Source organism: Pavona decussata, unplaced genomic scaffold (assembly GCF_977016875.1).
Source record: "Pavona decussata unplaced genomic scaffold, jaPavDecu1.1 SCAFFOLD_182, whole genome shotgun sequence".
In the NCBI taxonomy this organism is placed as follows: Eukaryota; Metazoa; Cnidaria; class Anthozoa; order Scleractinia; family Agariciidae; genus Pavona; species Pavona decussata.
In genome coordinates this window covers 365235-383298 of record NW_028145592.1, presented here as the reverse complement: position 1 = coordinate 383298, position 18064 = coordinate 365235, and the positions used below count along the sequence as shown (strand labels likewise).

General features: G+C 38.9%; 1 protein-coding gene and 1 long non-coding RNA gene across 5 annotated transcripts in view; one reads left to right on the top strand and one right to left on the bottom strand.

Annotated features, from left to right (window-relative positions):
• The first annotated feature begins 1672 nt into the window (after positions 1–1672).
• Positions 1673–17203, top strand: LOC146462996 (immunomodulatory peroxidase-like). Of its 2 annotated transcripts, XM_085084985.1 has the most exons (8): positions 1673–1787; positions 6108–6600; positions 7332–8101; positions 10128–10306; positions 10804–11123; positions 12305–12561; positions 13691–14024; positions 15870–17203. In XM_085084985.1, exons 2-8 carry the CDS (start codon positions 6113–6115, stop codon positions 15895–15897), a joined length of 2376 nt encoding a protein of 791 aa, XP_084941111.1. In that variant the 5' UTR covers positions 1673–1787; positions 6108–6112; the 3' UTR covers positions 15898–17203. The 2 variants fall into 2 exon arrangements, with proteins under 2 accessions (XP_084941111.1, XP_084941110.1); XM_085084984.1 differs by lacking the exon at positions 1673–1787 and having other exon boundaries at positions 6098–6600.
• The window catches only part of LOC146462993 (uncharacterized), a 21572-nt gene continuing 12476 nt past the window's right edge, over positions 8969–18064 (bottom strand). Inside the window, exons 1-3 of one of the 3 annotated variants that reach the window (XR_014857015.1) lie at positions 15809–15965; positions 15094–15142; positions 8969–9190 (exon numbers count right to left, since the gene is read on the bottom strand). This is a non-coding gene — a long non-coding RNA (uncharacterized LOC146462993). Of the gene's footprint in view, positions 9191–14030; positions 15143–15808; positions 15966–18064 lie in introns of those variants that run through there. The other 2 variants (XR_014857017.1, XR_014857016.1) reach the window with 2 other exon arrangements.

Genomic DNA, 18064 nt, shown 5'->3' with positions numbered 1-18064 from the left:
TCACTTCTGTAGTAAAAACAAAAAGAGAAAGAAAAAAGTTTGACTCCAACACAATGGGCCTGTGTAGTGTGTTTGTTCGAATCACTTATTCAAGATGTATCGACCACTCAATAAAGATAGCAATCAGGCTCAAATTGTATAATCAGCCATCAAATATTGGTAAGTGGAAGGCTGAATAGAACACGCCAGAGTCGAAACATTCAAGTTAATATCCAATAGCTACAAAACAGTAAAGAGTATCTTTAGTCAATTGAGTTTGTGAACAAAACAATACGCGTGGGCTGCTCTTTACAGCAGCACACCAAGGCTGATATCGACGATTGTAAAACAGATATGAAAATCAACATAAACCTAAACAATATCATTGTGAATAAAACCGGTCTACTGAAAGGAGTATCTATTGTCAATTGAGGTGTTTAGCTGTTTTTGTGAGCAAACGAATACCCGTGCACTAATCTTTTCAGCAGCACATCAAGGCTGATATCGACGTAATCCAAAACCAACGTAATCCTAAATAATATTGAACAAAACCGGCCCACTCAGAAACTAAGCAGTATCTTTTGTCAGTTGAGGTGTTTGGCTGGTTTGCCTGTGTGAGCAAAAGAAAAAAACTTGCTAAATGTGCACTAATATTTACAGCAGCATGCCAAGTGGATATTGACGTTTTGATATAGATGTGAAAACAAGACATTAACGGGACGATATTCGAACAAAACCGGCCTCAGATTGATGCTAGCAGTCCCTGATAAGTCGCGATAATCCAACATTTTGTACGGAGGAAAAATGACGTGATTTCTACTCACTTGATATTGAAGGACTCCAACTAAAAATTATTCAATTATTCATGTAACTTTTTCCGTTTTCACTACTGATTTACGCAAGTACCACTCAACCAAAACGCCCCAACGTTTAAAGACCTTATTAGAATTTTAGAATACTCAAATGTAATTACATTTATGGATTCCGACACGAAACTAATTTAACTAAAATTTAAAGGAAAACTACCCAACCGCTTTACTTAAAGTTAAAATCCAGGATTGCATTATTTAAAACTGGGTCAAAAAATGACATGGGCATGAACTGGACAATCAAAACATTGCCTGATCTAAAAGAATTCCAAAAGGCTGCCACAATCAAGCTGTTTTAGTACGTCAACAACGCACTTTCATCGCGGAAAAACTAGCCAACTAGAACAACCACAAAAAGACGACAAACAAACATTAAAATGCCCCCGCAGAAAATGGCACCATGGCTTTGATAACATTCTATATTGCAGAGGTTTTAACGAAAATTTAGGAAAAGCGTCAAGGAAATGGCTTAGACATTAGAAAAGTTAATAACTACTTTTTGATTGTGAGTGGAGGAGGCTAACTTGCTTTATAACCGGACCATGACAAATTGTATCCGTCTTATATCATGCATACAGCTGGTTATTTTCGTAGTGATAAACAGAAGCTATGATTTATTTGTACAAAGACATGTCCGAGGGTTTAAGATGTGTTGGCACAAAAACAGTAAAGGAAGTTGGTATTTAAAAACAAAAAACTATTTTTACCTTTAACAAATTGCGTGCCACCGATTGAGCATGCATTATTGGCTTGCATCATTCTCACGTAATTGCTCTATTCAATTTGTTATGTGGGTACTACAATGAGCCGACTATAATGGCCCAAAATTTTCCGGGTTCCAGGTATAAATTTCGCAGCTGAAAGCCAGTTGGGCTAAAAACAGTGGCTAAATCAACGGAGACGCATTCAGTGTACGGTGTTCTCTTCGAAGGTTTGCAGGTAAGATTAGACTAAACCAGGCTGTTCTTGTTGCACGATACAATCAACGCGTACTTAAATACACATTTGTTGCCAGGACTGAAGGAAAAGCGCGCGTAACTTTTATTTTTTCCCGTTAAAAACGAGCTTTTTAGCAACAGGAAAAGTTCCGAGTCATCGAATCTACTTAAATGCGAATTTCGTGATTTTGCCATTTCAGTTTGCTGGAGACAACCATCCGACTTTTTTACTTTGAGTGAACTTAAAATAGTTCTAAGCACAAATTTAAAGAATTTCAGGACGAAAAAAGTGGAGAGTTCGCAGCTCGAGAGCTCGCTAAAGATATCCGTAGTAACGAAGGCAGCGCCTGCTACAACTGCCTCACGCGAGTAAATGTTCAGCGTAAAATCCTTGACAACACGAAATATGTGATTTTAGAAAAACTAAAACTTAAACCATCATCATTTTTAGGGAAAGGAGTCCACCAAGTTGTTAAGGACGTTTCGGGCTTAGCTCCTCTCCAGAAGTTTTGTTCATACTGCCGGGAACAGGCGTAAATTATTGACAGTAAAAAATTACCTCTGCCCACAATTGTCAAGACGATAACAGAATTAACTGAAATCTCGCGGTTTGCAGTAAAAACTGAATTGTCAGGTAATGCTAAAAAGTTAGGAAAACTAGAAAAAGGCCAGAACTAATTATTATGAAACACTAATATTATAATATTATAGTGCTAATATTATAGTAAACATGAAAATACACAAAGAATCAATATTTTGCATTCATTCGGCATTGCAATTAAAAGTACTGTTATAAATTTCGTTTCCAATGTTAAAGAGGCTGTATTTAGAGCTTCGCAGCAATTATCAATGTTTTATTGATAGTTCGAGCGCGGACATAGGTCGTTCTGAGCTAGTGGCAATTTGAGCAATATATACTGATCTGACAAGCCAAACTACAGAATAAAGTAGGCAAATCGTTACATGTCGCTTTGGATTAAAATGTGTCCTGTGTAGTTTCGAGTAATGTTAGGCCGATATCAAGGTCGGAGTTAATTGCTAAAAGTAAATTAAAGGGCAAGTTTCACCCAGCAACTCATTTTCAAACTGACTCGAAGTTTGGCATAAAAATCAATCCAGACCTACTATGAATGTACGTCTCAATAACGCACAAGCATAGCCTTTTTCTGAAAACCAATCGTTCAGACCTTATCACCCTTAGAATGTATCAACTCCACAAAATCACCAAAGCGCTTCAGAAATGGCATTCGTGAGGTGAGCGGTAGACACTGTGAACAAAAGTCAAATGAACCCCAGTCGGGGAGGGGACAAGGTGTTTTAATCATTTCAAGGTTTCTTACAAGAACTACCCGGTGGGGCCAAAATTGTCACATCCCAGCCTTAATTAAGGCTTTGTCCTCGCGCGCAATGACGTGTGACCATTAATTCAAATGAAACGCGTTGAATCGCGCTTTTATGTGATGCTGTTTGTTTCATTCAGAACACACTCTAGATTAAAAGGTGCTTTAGAATGCAGCATTAACGGCCACTAGTTTTTCCGTAACAGTCTAGGTACTGTATCGAAGTTACCTCAGTACTGAATATTGGCAGTTTAAACTCGGCTGTCAGCACTCTCTTGATATGCTCACTTGACAGCAGCCTAGCATGACAAGATGGAAAATAGTTCGTCAAACATTACTTACCTTACGAACAGCATTTCCGTATCACTTTCAACAACCATTCTTTTGCTTTGCGTCCATGAATTTCCCCCAGTCAACCTATTATTTCCCAGAAAAGTTAACCGAGGAAAAGGGTGCGCAATATCAGCCGAGATCAACATGACGTAACAACTACGTCATGTCCCTGGTAACAGATAGACATCATTACCCGATATTGTAGAATTGATTTTTAATTATCCTGCGTCAAAATGAACCTAAAATACTTTAGGCGAAATTCCGAGTAGATTGATACTACTATTTTGAGTCTTATTGTCACTCTGGCTCACGGCGGAAACAAATTTTAAAAATAATTGCTGATAAACGAAACGAACTAAAGAGGTTTAAGATTTTAAAAGGAATTCATGTGACTTCGTGTCACTTAAGGGACGTCTGCATGGTGGAAGGGAGCGATGCCGTCACTTCGAGTTGACTAATAGTTTTTTTTATATATAAGGACGTCTAATTTTGGGACTTAGGGTGAAAGTTCTTATGTTTCAGATGTCAGTTTGAGCCTGAAAATGTTTTTGCCATGTTTTAAGGGACACTGTTACAGAGATTTAGCTGGATGTCGGTCAAAACTAAGGAAATATTTGACAAAGAACCTTCTCTTCAATAGAAAACTGCTCTTAGAGTACCGTGAGAAATATATTAAGTGATTTCACCAAGGAAGTTTCAAGTTTTCAAGTTCAAGTTTCAAGTTTATTTAAAAATGTTTAACATAAAATTCCAAGACAACACTAACCCGCAAGTAGCTAGAACTAATCTAGGCGGGTAGTGAAAAGACTAATTTACAAGAATTAATTACAGTTTACAGAAATCTATATACAATTTGTCAGTGAGCCATACAAACATTGAAAAAAGGAGAAAGAAAAGAAAAGAAGTGAACATATGAAGAAGAAGAAGAAGAAGAAGAAGAAGAAGAAGAAGAAGAAGAAGAAGAAGAAGAAGAAGAAGAAGAAGAAGAAGAAGAAACTATTAATAAGTTTAAGAATAAACTATTAATAAACTTTATCTAGTGGTTTCTCCAAAATACACTGTAAGAACTTAGTGCAATCCATTTCCATCCTAGCCATCCGCAGCCAAAAATAATTTGTATTATTTTTGCGCACAAGTAGGGTTATTGTTAACAAAACTGAATCATTATTTTAACATTTCCACCTATACAAATATATTTTCTTGTTATTCAAAATGACACTAAAAATGGGTAACATTGCCTCTTTAAGTTCACGTGCGACCATGCATTACCAAAGGACAGTGATGCGTACAAGATTTAGCTGATTTGGGATAATTGACCTGTATAGACTTTTAAAGTCTTACATTTTATTTAACCGGTATTTCATTCAATAAGAGGAATGGTAAATTAAAATAAAAACGCTCTCAACCTGGCTGTTCTTAAAATCTCGACTTTTCTTAGCCGCAACATTCTCACAAAAAAAGCAAACAAACAAACAAAACAAAACAAAAAAACGGTCTTTTAAAATAAAAAAAAAGTGGAATATAATTTTTATATTTAACCTGTCGCGCTCACAACGGAATACGTAACACCATTCCTTTTTGTAACCACATTACACGCGATAAAAGCTCTATCATTTTCTATTGTTATTACTTCTAGTTTGGTGGGAACGGACCCTCATGTAAATCTTTTTTTATTATTTTTAGCCTTTCACAACACCACCATTTACAATAATAAACACTACATAGACTACTTATAATAATTACGATATTGACGTAACGACACTTACTATTTGTACTGACTATAACCCCAGTATACTTTCAATATTAACAGTACTGATTACAAAGCTCACAAATGACATACAATACTTATACGTACACTGCTGATGGACTCTACTACCAATATTTACAATACTTACAAAGTTCTGCATGTCTAATTAGCTTGCACGAAGACTAATAAATGCAATAATAAAGTTTTGATATTACCTGACGGGCTGACAAACGCTATGTATTACAAGAAGTGATTAACGATAAACAACCAACACAATGCAGAAAAAGGAAAGCTAAGGGCTCACGGAATCCTGGACGTGAGGCGGCACTGTGGATAATTTATTTTTTTTAGTAGAATTTTAAACGCTAGGAAGCTGAGAGGTTCATTTTCCTTGGAAGCGGTGTAGATATAGAAACGTGCCACTATCAAGCAAAAATTAAAAGTGCGATTATCATCATGTATCTGATCATCGTTGTGATTGGATCTTAATTCCTCTTTAAATACTATTGCAAAATTATTATGCAGTGTAAAACGTAAAAAGGCTAATCATGAACCACATAGGGCGCACAGCGTAAGCTATGCGGAACTAAACTGCTCTATAAAATTATTTCATACCTGCAAAATTACTAAAAATCTAACTCCAAATAACTTGGCGATAAAACGATGCAAAAAAAAGTAAAATAGAAAAAAAATTAAAATGAGAAAATAATTTGAGTGGAAAGGCGCGCTTCATTTATCGAATCAAAACCACTTATTATGTATTATTATTGTTATTATTATTATTATTATTATTATTATTATTATTATTATTATTATTATTATCATAATCATCATCGTTAAGTTCACAGGGTTTTAATTTAAAACTCAATAGATAAATAGTCTTTATTCACTATGTTTTCAGGCAACATGGCAAGCCGCTTAATATGTAGCTTAATACTTTGCTTGGCCCTTGGCATGGCATCGACATACATCATCGAGGACAGCTACCAAGATAAAACCACAATGGAAGACATGGAAAGAGCCCAACTCGAGAAACTGGCGAGTAATATGCTCAAACAGGCGGACAAAGACACAACCCACTTGGCCAAAGAGGAAGAACTGCATCTGCATGAAGACATTCAAGAAGACGCGCATTCCTTTCTCGAAGAGGTGGCTAAAAACCTCACCATTGAATGCAACACCACCCATGTAAAGAAAATCTCTCATGAGAAAGAGAAACGAGAAGCCTGTAAAAAGTATTATCAGGCCTATCAGCACGGTGATAAAAGTACCGCAAGTGACGAAAAGTTGAACAAGGCAATGAAGAGTGAAGTATGCGCTGCCTGTGTCTTGGAAAAAATGTGTGCAAGGAGAGACGTTCGAGACGAATTAGGAATTGGCGCGAACTTGAATGAGTAAGTACACTATGATATCTTTTTTAGGGGGGGGGGGGGGGGGATACAGTGGTTTCAACTACGTTAAGAATATATAGGCTGCTCACATTTGCCTTCACCAAAAATTGGATACAACTCAAAATATAAAAGTTTGAACGAGCCTTCTTTGTACGAAAAGATAAGACACAAGATTATCGAAGCAGTTTTGTCGAGCTTATCACTGAAAACCCTTAGAAGAATGTATAGAATGCGAAGGAAAAAAAGGGAAACGAAACTACAGTACTGCTTTGTAATACCGTTCCAACTTAACAATGGAGTAAAGTTCCCTTCAAGGGGAAAAATACTACTAAATGACACAATTTCTATGTCATTTCGTTTCAAAGCCAGTACTGAAGTAGCCCTTACATTATAAGGCATGTCCACATTTGTGCGTTTTTTAAAGATTCCTGTTTCAAAAGGTGCCAATGTTAATTTTTTCCAAAAGGTTACATCTTCAAAGGTATTCGTACAGAAGATCAGTGAAAACAGAAATAAGATTTTCTATTTTGAAAGGGAAACTCACTGATTTATGTCGACAGGGCCTCAACGATTCAAATAAAAGCTTTTCAGAAGTACTTTCCTGAGATGATTCAATTTTTGTTTTTTTCGGTATTGTCAACACGATAAATGCGGAATAAAAAGGACAAGGAATACGTGCTTAACAGTTTATCTTATCGAGTTTCCATTGTCTAATATATACTGTCTTCGTACAGGAGACAACAAGAAAGGATATGCAAACGGAGAGTTCTTAGAATGGGGATTCAAGTTGAAGAAGGAGAGGTACGGAACATAACATGTGATCCAAACGCCAGATTTCGTACAATCGATGGAACGTGTAACAACCTCAGAAATCCTTTATGGGGAGCAGCTGACACTGAGTTTCTACGACTCTTACCGTCTGATTATGGCGACTGCATCTCCTCACTTCGTGCAGCCAGGAGTGGCAACCCGCTTCCAAACGCGCGGAACGTAAGTCTGCTCGTCCATGGCAGGGATTCAGGCTCAAACCGCGCAGATTCCCCATTACTGAGCTATTTAGCTATGAACTGGGGACAGTTCATGGACCATGACCTTTCGCTGGCAGAAGCACAGGGCATTGACTGTGAAGAAGAAGAAGAAAATCCAGAATGTATCAACATTCATATTCCCGAGGGCGATGAAGCATTTAGATCCAGGTACATCGATTTTATTGAATTGGAGAGAGATGCCCCAAGTAACCCATCATCGAACTGCCAACTGCAAGTCCGAGAGCACCCTAACACAATAACCGCTTACATCGACGCATCGAACGTCTATGGTTCAGACGACGAGCTTGCGATTTCAATTCGCGCCCCAGGTGGATTGATGAAAACTATGAAGCACCCGATGGGCTGTCCCTTGAAAGATCTGCTGCCTCCCCAGCCTCCTGAAATATTCTGTCCATCAAAGGATCCCAACAGACAATGCTTCTTGTCAGGAGATGAGAGAAACAACGAGAATCAAGGTGAGTCAAATCAAAAGCAAACTCAAACTCTAAATATACATTCCTGCAAATCAAAAGCGACATCATACTTCTCGCTGTACCTGAAAAAGATTGGTACATTTTCAGCAGAATGGGTAGCCTCCCACGCAATCGTTTTTAGGGAAGAGGTGAAGAGGTGAAGTTTGTAACACAACTTTCCAAAAGGTGACTACGTGGGAGGCTATAGAATGTATAGCAAATAGTTATCAGTGTAAGGCAACGGCTCCACCCCTGGTAACTTAGTTAGAAATTGACCTTAGGCATATAGCAGTGACTTTATTTTAAATGAAAAATAAAAGCACGTAACTTATCCTTGTACTTTTAAAAGGGACACTGTCACCTAAGCACATGGGCCAACTCCTCAAATCGAAACTTGAGTTCAGGCTGAATTTTTCAAGTTTGAAGTGCCAATTTCAAAATGTCGTCGACTAGTGGCGGAGAAGAGATCGAGCTGGGAAAGATGTCATAAGAGAATATTTAGGAATGAAAGTATATTTAGTCGTGCTTTGAGGTATAAACACATCTCACAAGATACTGATTTGCAGGAATTTGTGGCCGGTGATTGACATCGCTAGCGCTTGCGCAATTTGTGAGAACGTGTACACGGTGTGTACGCGGTAAATGAGGCTTTGCTCCTCATTTGTCCCCTTCACAATTCTTTCCTGACTTTAAGTTGTTTACTGTGGTAAAGAAGACAGTTAGGGGAAACGAATTTAACAAAGATTCGAAGGTTACCAGCGAAATTACTCGAGAATCGCACTTCAAACCGATGGTAACTGAGTGGAATAGGACAAAATGTTTGGTCAATTTGTTTGGCTCTTGACCTCCAAATCGTCGTTTGCAGATAGATCTACAGTCCCTTAGCGATCAAATAGTGTATTGAGCGTTTAGCAATCCGTTGAGATATTTTGAAGAAAACAATATTTGTGCGAAAGGTTAGCACGGCTAGCACAGTGTACTAAAAATATACTTACACTGAACCCGCTGAACTAAATCATCGCCTTCACAGATGAATTCTCTATTTTCGGAGCTTTCAAATGGCGTCTCAAACTTAACAATCTTTTGAGATATCTTGGAGAAAAAATATTTATGTCAGACGTTTGCAATGAACCGCGAATGTAACTACTAACGTCTCAAAATCGGTCCCCGTTGCGTAACAACAACAATTTATTCGGTATTCCCACATGAGTACATGGTATAACCAATAAAAAAATAGAGCTAATATAGTTTAATCCAATCACAATGAACCAAATGGTAAGTGAAACGGCATGATTATTGCCCTTTTTAACGTCGCCTTTGCCCTCCAAATCTTCGCATAGGAATGAAATTACATTCTTTTAGCTTTCAAATTACCTACTAACCTTAGCAATTTGTGGAGACTATAAGGGAAAATAATTTATTTGAGTCTCATATATGTGAGAGGTTAGCAAATCATTTGTGTCAATACCGACACTGTATGAGTACCGGCGCTGGATCGTGTTGCAACCCAACGGTGACTGACTGAAACACGGCGTAGTTTCTGGGATGTTTCACTTCTCTTGACCTCCAAACCATCGATTGCCGAGTAAATCCTTTCGGCGACTAACATAAAAACGCAGTTCTAGAGAGTTTAAGAGGGAGAGCAGTACTGCGCATGGTATTGATAGGAGGGAAATGTCAGTCTAGCTCTGTCCATATAAGCTCCGGCAACGCAAGTGAAGTCATTCGTAGTGATTATCGCGACCCAACGAGTAGCGAGCGTTTGCATTGCATGTAATCATTTCCTTTTAGGAATTTCACGTGCGCTGGTCTTAGCAATAAAGACCCTGAAACCCACAGTGAGTTGTTGTGTATTTTAGCACATTTACCAATAACCTTTCATTTTCTTGCCTTCCGGAATAGACCCATTTACAGGCTCTTGTTTGGACAAGGAGTTTGCTCCCGCAAGCTACTTGGCTATATACTATTTTCACTCGGTTATAATAATCCTTGATTTTCATTTTTGTGATTGTGATTTCTGATCCAACAGGTCTCAATTCTGTCCATACGTTATTCGTGCGACACCACAACCGAATCGCTAAGTATTTTGGCCAAATGACCAAATGGAGCGGCGAAAGGATTTATCAAGAGACTAGAAAAATTGTCGGGGCACAGCTGCAAGTGATAACGTACGGCGAGTTCCTGACACTGATTCTGAGTGAAGAGACAGTAAGTTTCCTCAAATAAAACAGATATATTTAATTTGCACTTGCAAACATGAACAACAGACAATAAATGATTTCATATCACGACTTTGCACTCTAACTTTAGCTGTGGGCGGCCATTACGTTCCTTTCTCGTACTGGCTTTTTCTTCTGGTGTACCGCATTCGCAACTTTTCCCAAATCTCCTGGCAAATTCGACCTTCACGAAACAGGCATCGAACAACTGACCGCCTACTAAAATTTCCTTTGCAAAACTACCCTTCAAATGTAAAAGAGATTGAAAGCAGTATCCCACGGTGTGATCCGGCGGGGATTGATTGATAAGTTTATTCAATGTCACTTCAAGGTTTAATTTGGCTGCAGCCGTGCCATTTTCGCGATCGAATGTATTTCCCCTCGCTCTTGGAATTACAGTTGTGCCGTACTGTTCACAATATTATATCTAGGAGATCCCAGCTGGTTTTGATAAACTTTTCTTCTTTTCTTTTTGCCCAAATTCAGAGAGAGAGGTTTGGTCTCAATTTGCTTAAGGGAACAGAATATTTTAATGGTTACAACAAGAGAGTGAACAGTCAAATAAGCAACGCCTTCTCTGTGGCTGGTTACCGCTTCGGTCACAGCTTGGTTCGAAACCAGTTTGACCGGTTATCTCAAAGCTCATTCGAACACAAATGCAACCAGTGCCATGGCAAGGATACAAAGTTCCTCCCCATACCAGTACTTGATTTTGGTAACCCACAATACTTATACGACAAAGGTAACGGGGGAGTTGACAGCATTACAAGAGGCTTGCTTAAAACACCGGCGTCCAAGGCTGATGGGTAAGTTAACACCGCTATTTAAAAAAAAAAAAACAAGACTCTCAAACCTTGCCGTTTTACTAATTTTAAGTTGCTGTGTACAGCAGTGTCAATCGTTTAACGTTACCTGCCTACATAAAAATTTTATGTTATTGTGATTTTTGTACCTTTGTGAAATTTTGCTTGTCGAAGCCAAGAAAGTGTTACTCAACATCATAGTGATAAGGAAAAATCTCATTTGCATTTACTTTCAACACACTTCTACATTCGCGACTACAAAGCTAGTTTCGTCAATAGACCTCGTCAGTTGGTAGCCACAGTTTTTATTGAAATTTAAATTTTAATTGAAAACTGTGGCTACCAACTGACGATGCCTATTGTCGAAACTAGTTTTGTAGTCGCGAATGTAAAAGTGTGTTGAAAGTAAATGCAAATGAGATTTTTCCTTATCACTATGATGATATTTGTATCTAATCGTACCTTTTCTGGTACGCTTCGATGGCGTATCAGGAGAGTTTGGTCGAGCCATGGTTCTATCTTGGCGAGACGCAATCGAGCCAAAATACTCAAGTGCCGAAGTGTACCAAAAAGGTGCGATAAGGTATTTACCGTACCCAAATTCAGCCAAAAATCCTCCACAAACTCGCCGGCCCTGTTCAAGCTACGCTTGTCAGGTACGTAGTGCAAATTGTGTTGACCTGCTTCTATTGTAACGTTTCTGGTCTTCAGCACTTTATCAAGTTCCTCTTTCTGACTCTTTCATTTTCAGAATTTTCAAAATCCAAATTTAGCGAAAACTTTGGGAACTCCGACTCCATTGTTTCGGTACTTGTCGGCAAACATCGTGTAGTTGATGGGCGCCTTCTAGTTTAGTTTTGATGGGAAAATTTTTACTCTTTTTTCGACCGGAAAACACCAGCTAAATCTGAAATTACGAGGTTTCTATTTTATTGGAAAAATCTCTTTTCAGGACAGTAGACTAGGCTTCTGATTGGCTAATTGCGAATTTGGGTACAGTAAAGGAAAATATCAGTTTGCGTCACTTTACCCAAATACTACTACAACTATTCATAAATGAAATCCCATGGGCCTTAGTCGATAAAAGTTTTGGCTGTCGCTTCTAACTAGAGTAACCAAAAATGTTCAACAGAAGCAATTATCTGGAAAAGGGGTCACGTTTTTATGCTCTTTTTTTTTTTTAGGGAATTTTCCGCTTCTGTACAAGAAAACCTAGCCCGAGGCGAGGGCGATATAGCTGATCTTATCGCCATCAACATTAAAAGAGGTCATGACCGTGGACTTCCCTCGTACGCGGCATTTCGTAACAGCAGACTTTGTAACCTGACAAGGGTTAGATCGTTCGACGATTTTGTAACAGTTGCTGGCATTCCCGAAGCATTCGTTGAAAAGATGAGGTCTCAATATGAATCATTCCAGGATGTGGATCTTTTCTCTGCAGGTGCTAATTTAGTAATTTTTAATAGTCGTAAGGTTGAGCAATTTATCGCGTTTAAAGCGGTTTATAGTTGACTGTCGAAAGTAATTGCTTGTCTGGTTTGCAATTGGTCTTGCTTTACAACGCTCTATGATTGGTTGAAAAAACTCGCGCCAAATTTGTTAACTGGAAGCAAAACTAAAACTAATCGTAGTTAAGTCGCATGTGTTTTCCCGCGCTTGGCACCAGTTACACATGCATTTGCTTCGAATCAGTTCTGATTGGTCCATTGCGCTGTTTGGTTTTTGGATGATGGACTTGCGGTGACGTCTGTGATTGGCTAGAGTAATTATTTTGGCTTTAGTTTTACGACACTCAACTACCTCCAAAAGTAGTATTCGGGCACCGTTCCGGGGCACGGGCACTGGTGTGAACAGGATTTTGTCACTTCCACGTTTTTTCCTCATGCCTCCTTACGATACAGCAAACAAAATGGCGGGCGCTAAATTGACGAAGAAGAACACGATTGCTCCTTGGGCACCAAGGAGTCTGAACAACGTCCTTTTTAGTGCCCGGGCACAGAGCTCTGGCACGGGCACCTAGTCTGAACAGGGCCTTATATCCAAATTTACGAGATGTCGCTGGCTATTCGAAAATCAAGGATTGCTGACCTTAATTCGCAGTTTGAGCCAGATATATACCCATCTGAAAACAAAGGAATTATTATTATTTTTTTTTTACGAAATTTTTCAACTTCTGTTTTAGATTTTCTTAAAAGCTAATCCAAAATTCTGAGGCGATTAAGGCCTCTCAAACAGAAAGGAACCGTTGGGTGCATCTAATAAATAGCGCCATTAGCAGTTAAACATACATCGGAACCATCTTGTGTTCGTATAGCGTAATAAACAGGGCACAACACGGCACTGCTATTCCATTTGAAAGCGACACCTTATCCACAGACACGACAATTACAACAGATTATGTAAATAAAAACAAATATGGGAGACGTAAGACGGCCTCATGAAGTGACAAAAAAACCCCTTGGAAAACAGCCTGTCAGTAGTTAATGCAAACTGGCTAAGATCTTCATATACCAGAACCCGCCCGTTCATGTCGGGTCAGTCGTGACCACCAATTGTTGTTGTCTTCCTAGGAATGCTTGAGCCGCGAGACCCACGTGGCGGAGTCCTTGGTTCCACTTTTCAGTGTATACTAGGTGAGCAGTTCGGACGTCTCTTCAAGGGAGACCGCCTCTGGCATGAAAATGCACCCAACGCTGCTATGAACACGGATAGGACAGCCTTCACACGTTGCCAGTTAAGAGAACTCCGAAAGACACTCCTATCCAGGATAATCTGCGACAACGGCGATGAGATAACTGCTGTTCAGAGGCGTGCTTTAGAGCAGAGTGACATAAAGGTTCCTTGCAACAAGCTGCCAAAGGTGAACTATGAGCCATGGTTGCCCAACTACCAGTGTGATATTAGGTAAGTGATAAGCTGTCGCTGACATAAATTTAACTCGTTAGAGATCCTCCCAACACCGGATCTCTAAGGCTAGGGCTTGAGAAAGATGGTCCAATATCGTTGGAATCACATCATCATCATCATCATCATCATCATCATCATCATCACCATCATCATTTATTTGCATTATTAAATAAAAAGAAATGATTCAATTTACAATAATGGCGAGGAGACCTCAAGAAACCACCAGGCTTATAAGAGAGGCCACCTCGACTGTCATTAATAAATAGAAAATATGGTGCTGCGTAAGTTCGGCTTGGTCATTCATGATTTTATGGATAAAACTGCGACATTTTTGCCTTAAAGGTGAAAAAAATAGATGAAGAAGTAACTGATATTAGGAGAGAGATCCATATTTTGGGACCTTGGAGCATCTTACATCTTAGCGAATGACAAAGGCCCTTCTCACTATTGAGTCTGGTAGGCTGCATGGTGGGATGTTCCTGTAGAAATGGTTCCAAAATTTGAATTTATAGAATTTTTATCACGCTAGTTATCAACCAATTGTATTTGGTAAACACTGAAAAATTGGCAAAAAAAAAAACCCGTTGGGATCAGCTACAGGTTTATTTCCCAGTGAAATTAGCCGGAATTGCGGTCAAAATTTTCAGGGTATCACTCCTTTAAAAGGAAGTTTTGGTTTCAAGTAACACGTTAAAGGGGAAGTATCACGCAAACTTGCTGTCATTTCAAAACACAAAAATGTTTGTTTGTCAGCAGAAGCAACGAAATAATTGTCAAGTTTGTTATAGATTATCACTCCAGTGCCATAAATTAAAACTGTCGGTTAGTGCCTCTGGCCAGAGACAGAGTAGGCCGGTTATGGATTGAAACTTGAAAAATGTTAGGCTAATGTTTTTTCAAGTTCTCGCATTTGTTTCCAAAATGCGTTAGAACAGATCACGAGTTGTTCCTTTCAAGAATTGAGTTGATTTCTTTCCTCTCGTAATTCTAGAATTATATGGCAGCTGATTGAAGGTCTTATTTCATCATTTTTAACAAAAGATATCAAAAACCCCATGATACTTACCCTTTAATTTCGTACGACACGCAGCTCCTAGAGCAGCTCACAGGATTGCCTGAAAAAGACAATAACTGACAAATGAACAAAACATCAGAAACAATGGACAATTAAACAATAGGGTTGCATGATATACAGGTCCTTCGGATGATGATGATGATGATGATGATGATGATGATGATGATGATGATGATGATGGTGGTGGTGGTGGTCTAGACGTACGGGAAACAAATGTGTCCGTTTTACTTTACTTTATTTTGCTGAGAAATACGACTGGAGTTCAACGTATATAGGCGCCGATGGCTGCCGCTATCATTCCATTGGTTGGTCCCAACCCCTTTTGATGATTGTGAAACAGGATAAAGTGAATGAACAAACTTGAGATAGTCCTCTTTGAGTGGTTACTGCCAGAGATTTGTTACGCCCCTAGTGGTTGTTTTTAGTCCCACAAGAGTGATCAGTGATAGTGCTGTAAGCCGGGGCCTGCGTGCTCTTTGCAGTTTCGTAGTGAGAGTAGTATGGCTCCCTCTCTAGTACTCTCAGCACCCCATTACTATTTCTACCATTAGTTTTCATATGCTCATTTACACCTTGATGGAGAGACAATGTAGACGAGAGTGTATTGAATAGAGAGGATTCACAATAGCAGAATATCCACTGCATAAGGGTTCTGGTTCAATATACCAGGAAGGCTTCGCAAACACTTCTACTTTACGAAATGTACCTGGCCTAAAAGTTGTCTTAATGAACACATGCACAATCCTTTTTTTTCCTGTCTGTTGCAGTGCTGATGAAGGCGATGCTGAATGGTAAACTGAAAGAAGTAATGAGGACACCGAGAGGAAGATATGAACACGTCTTTCACAAACTTGATAACACATGGATTTGTAAACGTTTTTTTTTTTTTCTAGCTTGCACGCAGTAGTAGTTGTAATTGGGTAAAATAGCAGGGTGAATGAGTCATTAAACTTAAAACTAAAAGATGTTGTACCAGAAGTTCTAATACAAAGAGGACCGGCCTTGATGCAAGCTCTCTTTGTTAACAAACTTACCAACTGAAAAAGTAGGCAAAAAATTGAACGCGCTATTTTATTTGCGTTTGCTATCGAAAGAATTCCCACAACGAACGGAACCCTGGTAGGTTTGTTTTAAGCTTTGGGACTTTTGGATGAACATTCCGTTTTGATTTAATTGTTACGTATCAAAGTAGTTCCAGGACATTTATACTTGACCTGGGGTGGCTCCCTTAGCAATATCCATTTTACTTGAGACATTGGTGCAGAAAGCATAGTTGTTAAAAATTCTTCAAGACTCGCACACCTGGGAAAGCTGAGTTGCCGTTACCGTCCTGCCCACATTGAACTGACTTCATGGGAGGTCGTTTTGAACCTGGTGGACACATAACTTACTCTAGCGAGGATGAATGTCGCCAAAAGTGCCCTCGGCTTCTTCAGGCCAGTAAGCGAGTCTTTTAATTTTAGGTGTATTTTGACATTTTCAACCAGATTGTATCCCAAGTGTCGAAATAGACACAAAAGGCGTAATTAGGAAAGCACCAGTAGAATGAAGCCATATAATCGATTCCATAGCTATCGTTTGTACATGGTAAGCAGACTGCGAGAACCTTGTCTTCCAATATTGATCACCATAGGAAACAGAGTTCCAGGCGCGCGGAACTGATAGGCGTGTCTTTGCAACTACTTAATAAGATAAGAACCCATTACTCGGAATATACAACTACCATGCTAGGCCGTTGCTACAGCGTTTTCACAGATAAGTCTATTTTTAGTCACCTATGGAAACACTATTTAAATTCCGTATCGCATGAGAATTATGCAAAGCTTGAGACTGGCTAGAGAGGCTCCCCGACATGGGAGATCGGATTTGTGTGAACTTCAATCTAAAAATATATAGGTCGGTGAAAGCGTTGTGACATGACAAATAGCTGTCGTTTGCTCCTAGTAATGAACTCCTCATTGTTTCTCTCATAAGTGATCCATAGGTGGTCAGAGGTATACATACATTACATAATACCTAGTAACTGCCCGCAGTGTAATATGTTACGAAAATCAGGTAAATAAATAACTTGAAAAAATAAAATTGATTGAGTAGAGTCTCATTGGAGCGTTTCGTTTCTCTCTTCAATCTTGCATTGCATATTTACACAAACAGAAAATAAAGGCGTCCAATAGGTTAAATTGAATAGTCTCTTATTAATATTTCATCCACGGACTGAAAAGTTACAAACACACAGTAGAGTTCAGGCATTACCTTTTACAGCACATTTAACAGCCCCACAATTGCTAGCGAAATCCGCCGTTGAAACGAAACCTCGCTCGCTTATATCTCGAAAGCTCTTGTCGTATAAACATAAAACTTGGCATTCAAGTTTTTTTACCAATTTATTTTTTTAATGAGGAAATCGTCGGAATCTAGAAACATTACTTTATCCCCCAGTGCTACCTTGATAAATCTGAATAGTCACACGTTAGAAGTCCGATAATCAGAAGTTACAACCACCCAGGGAGTCTGGTGAGCTTATTTTCTCTTGATATGCTTTTTATTTTTATTTACTTTTTTTTATCAGTCTTAAACTGAGAACGTCTAATTTGGGCTTTTTTATTTTTGGCAATTTGAGCCTGAAAACGTTCTTAAGATGTTTTTAAGTTAAGTATACAATCTCATTGGTATATCAAACAACTTACGTGATGGCGCAATGGTCGCACAAGAAGATAACAAAGTGATAATGAAAGTTTAGTGTAAATGGAACTAATTTCCGTTCCGTTTGTTGCGAAAATTTGTTCGTTTGATCCGCGCGGGTAATTTGTTTTTCAACCAGCAGTATAGAACCGAAAATTTTGACTATATGGAAAGTGCCCCTGGGGCCTGTTTCTCGAAAGTCCCGGTAACTTACCGGGCCCGACAAATGTCTTTGGCGAAAAATGTTACTTAACAGAAGTCAATTTTTTTTAGCTTTGAA

Coding starts and splice junctions, on each gene's coding strand:
- LOC146462996 (XM_085084984.1), top strand. CDS start 6,098: ATGTTTTCAGGCAACATGGCAAGCCGCTTAATATGTAGCTTAATACTT. Junction 6,601..7,331: donor ATTGGCGCGAACTTGAATGA/GTAAGTACACTA, acceptor GTCTTCGTACAG/GAGACAACAAGAAAGGATAT. Junction 8,102..10,127: donor GAGAAACAACGAGAATCAAG/GTGAGTCAAATC, acceptor CTGATCCAACAG/GTCTCAATTCTGTCCATACG.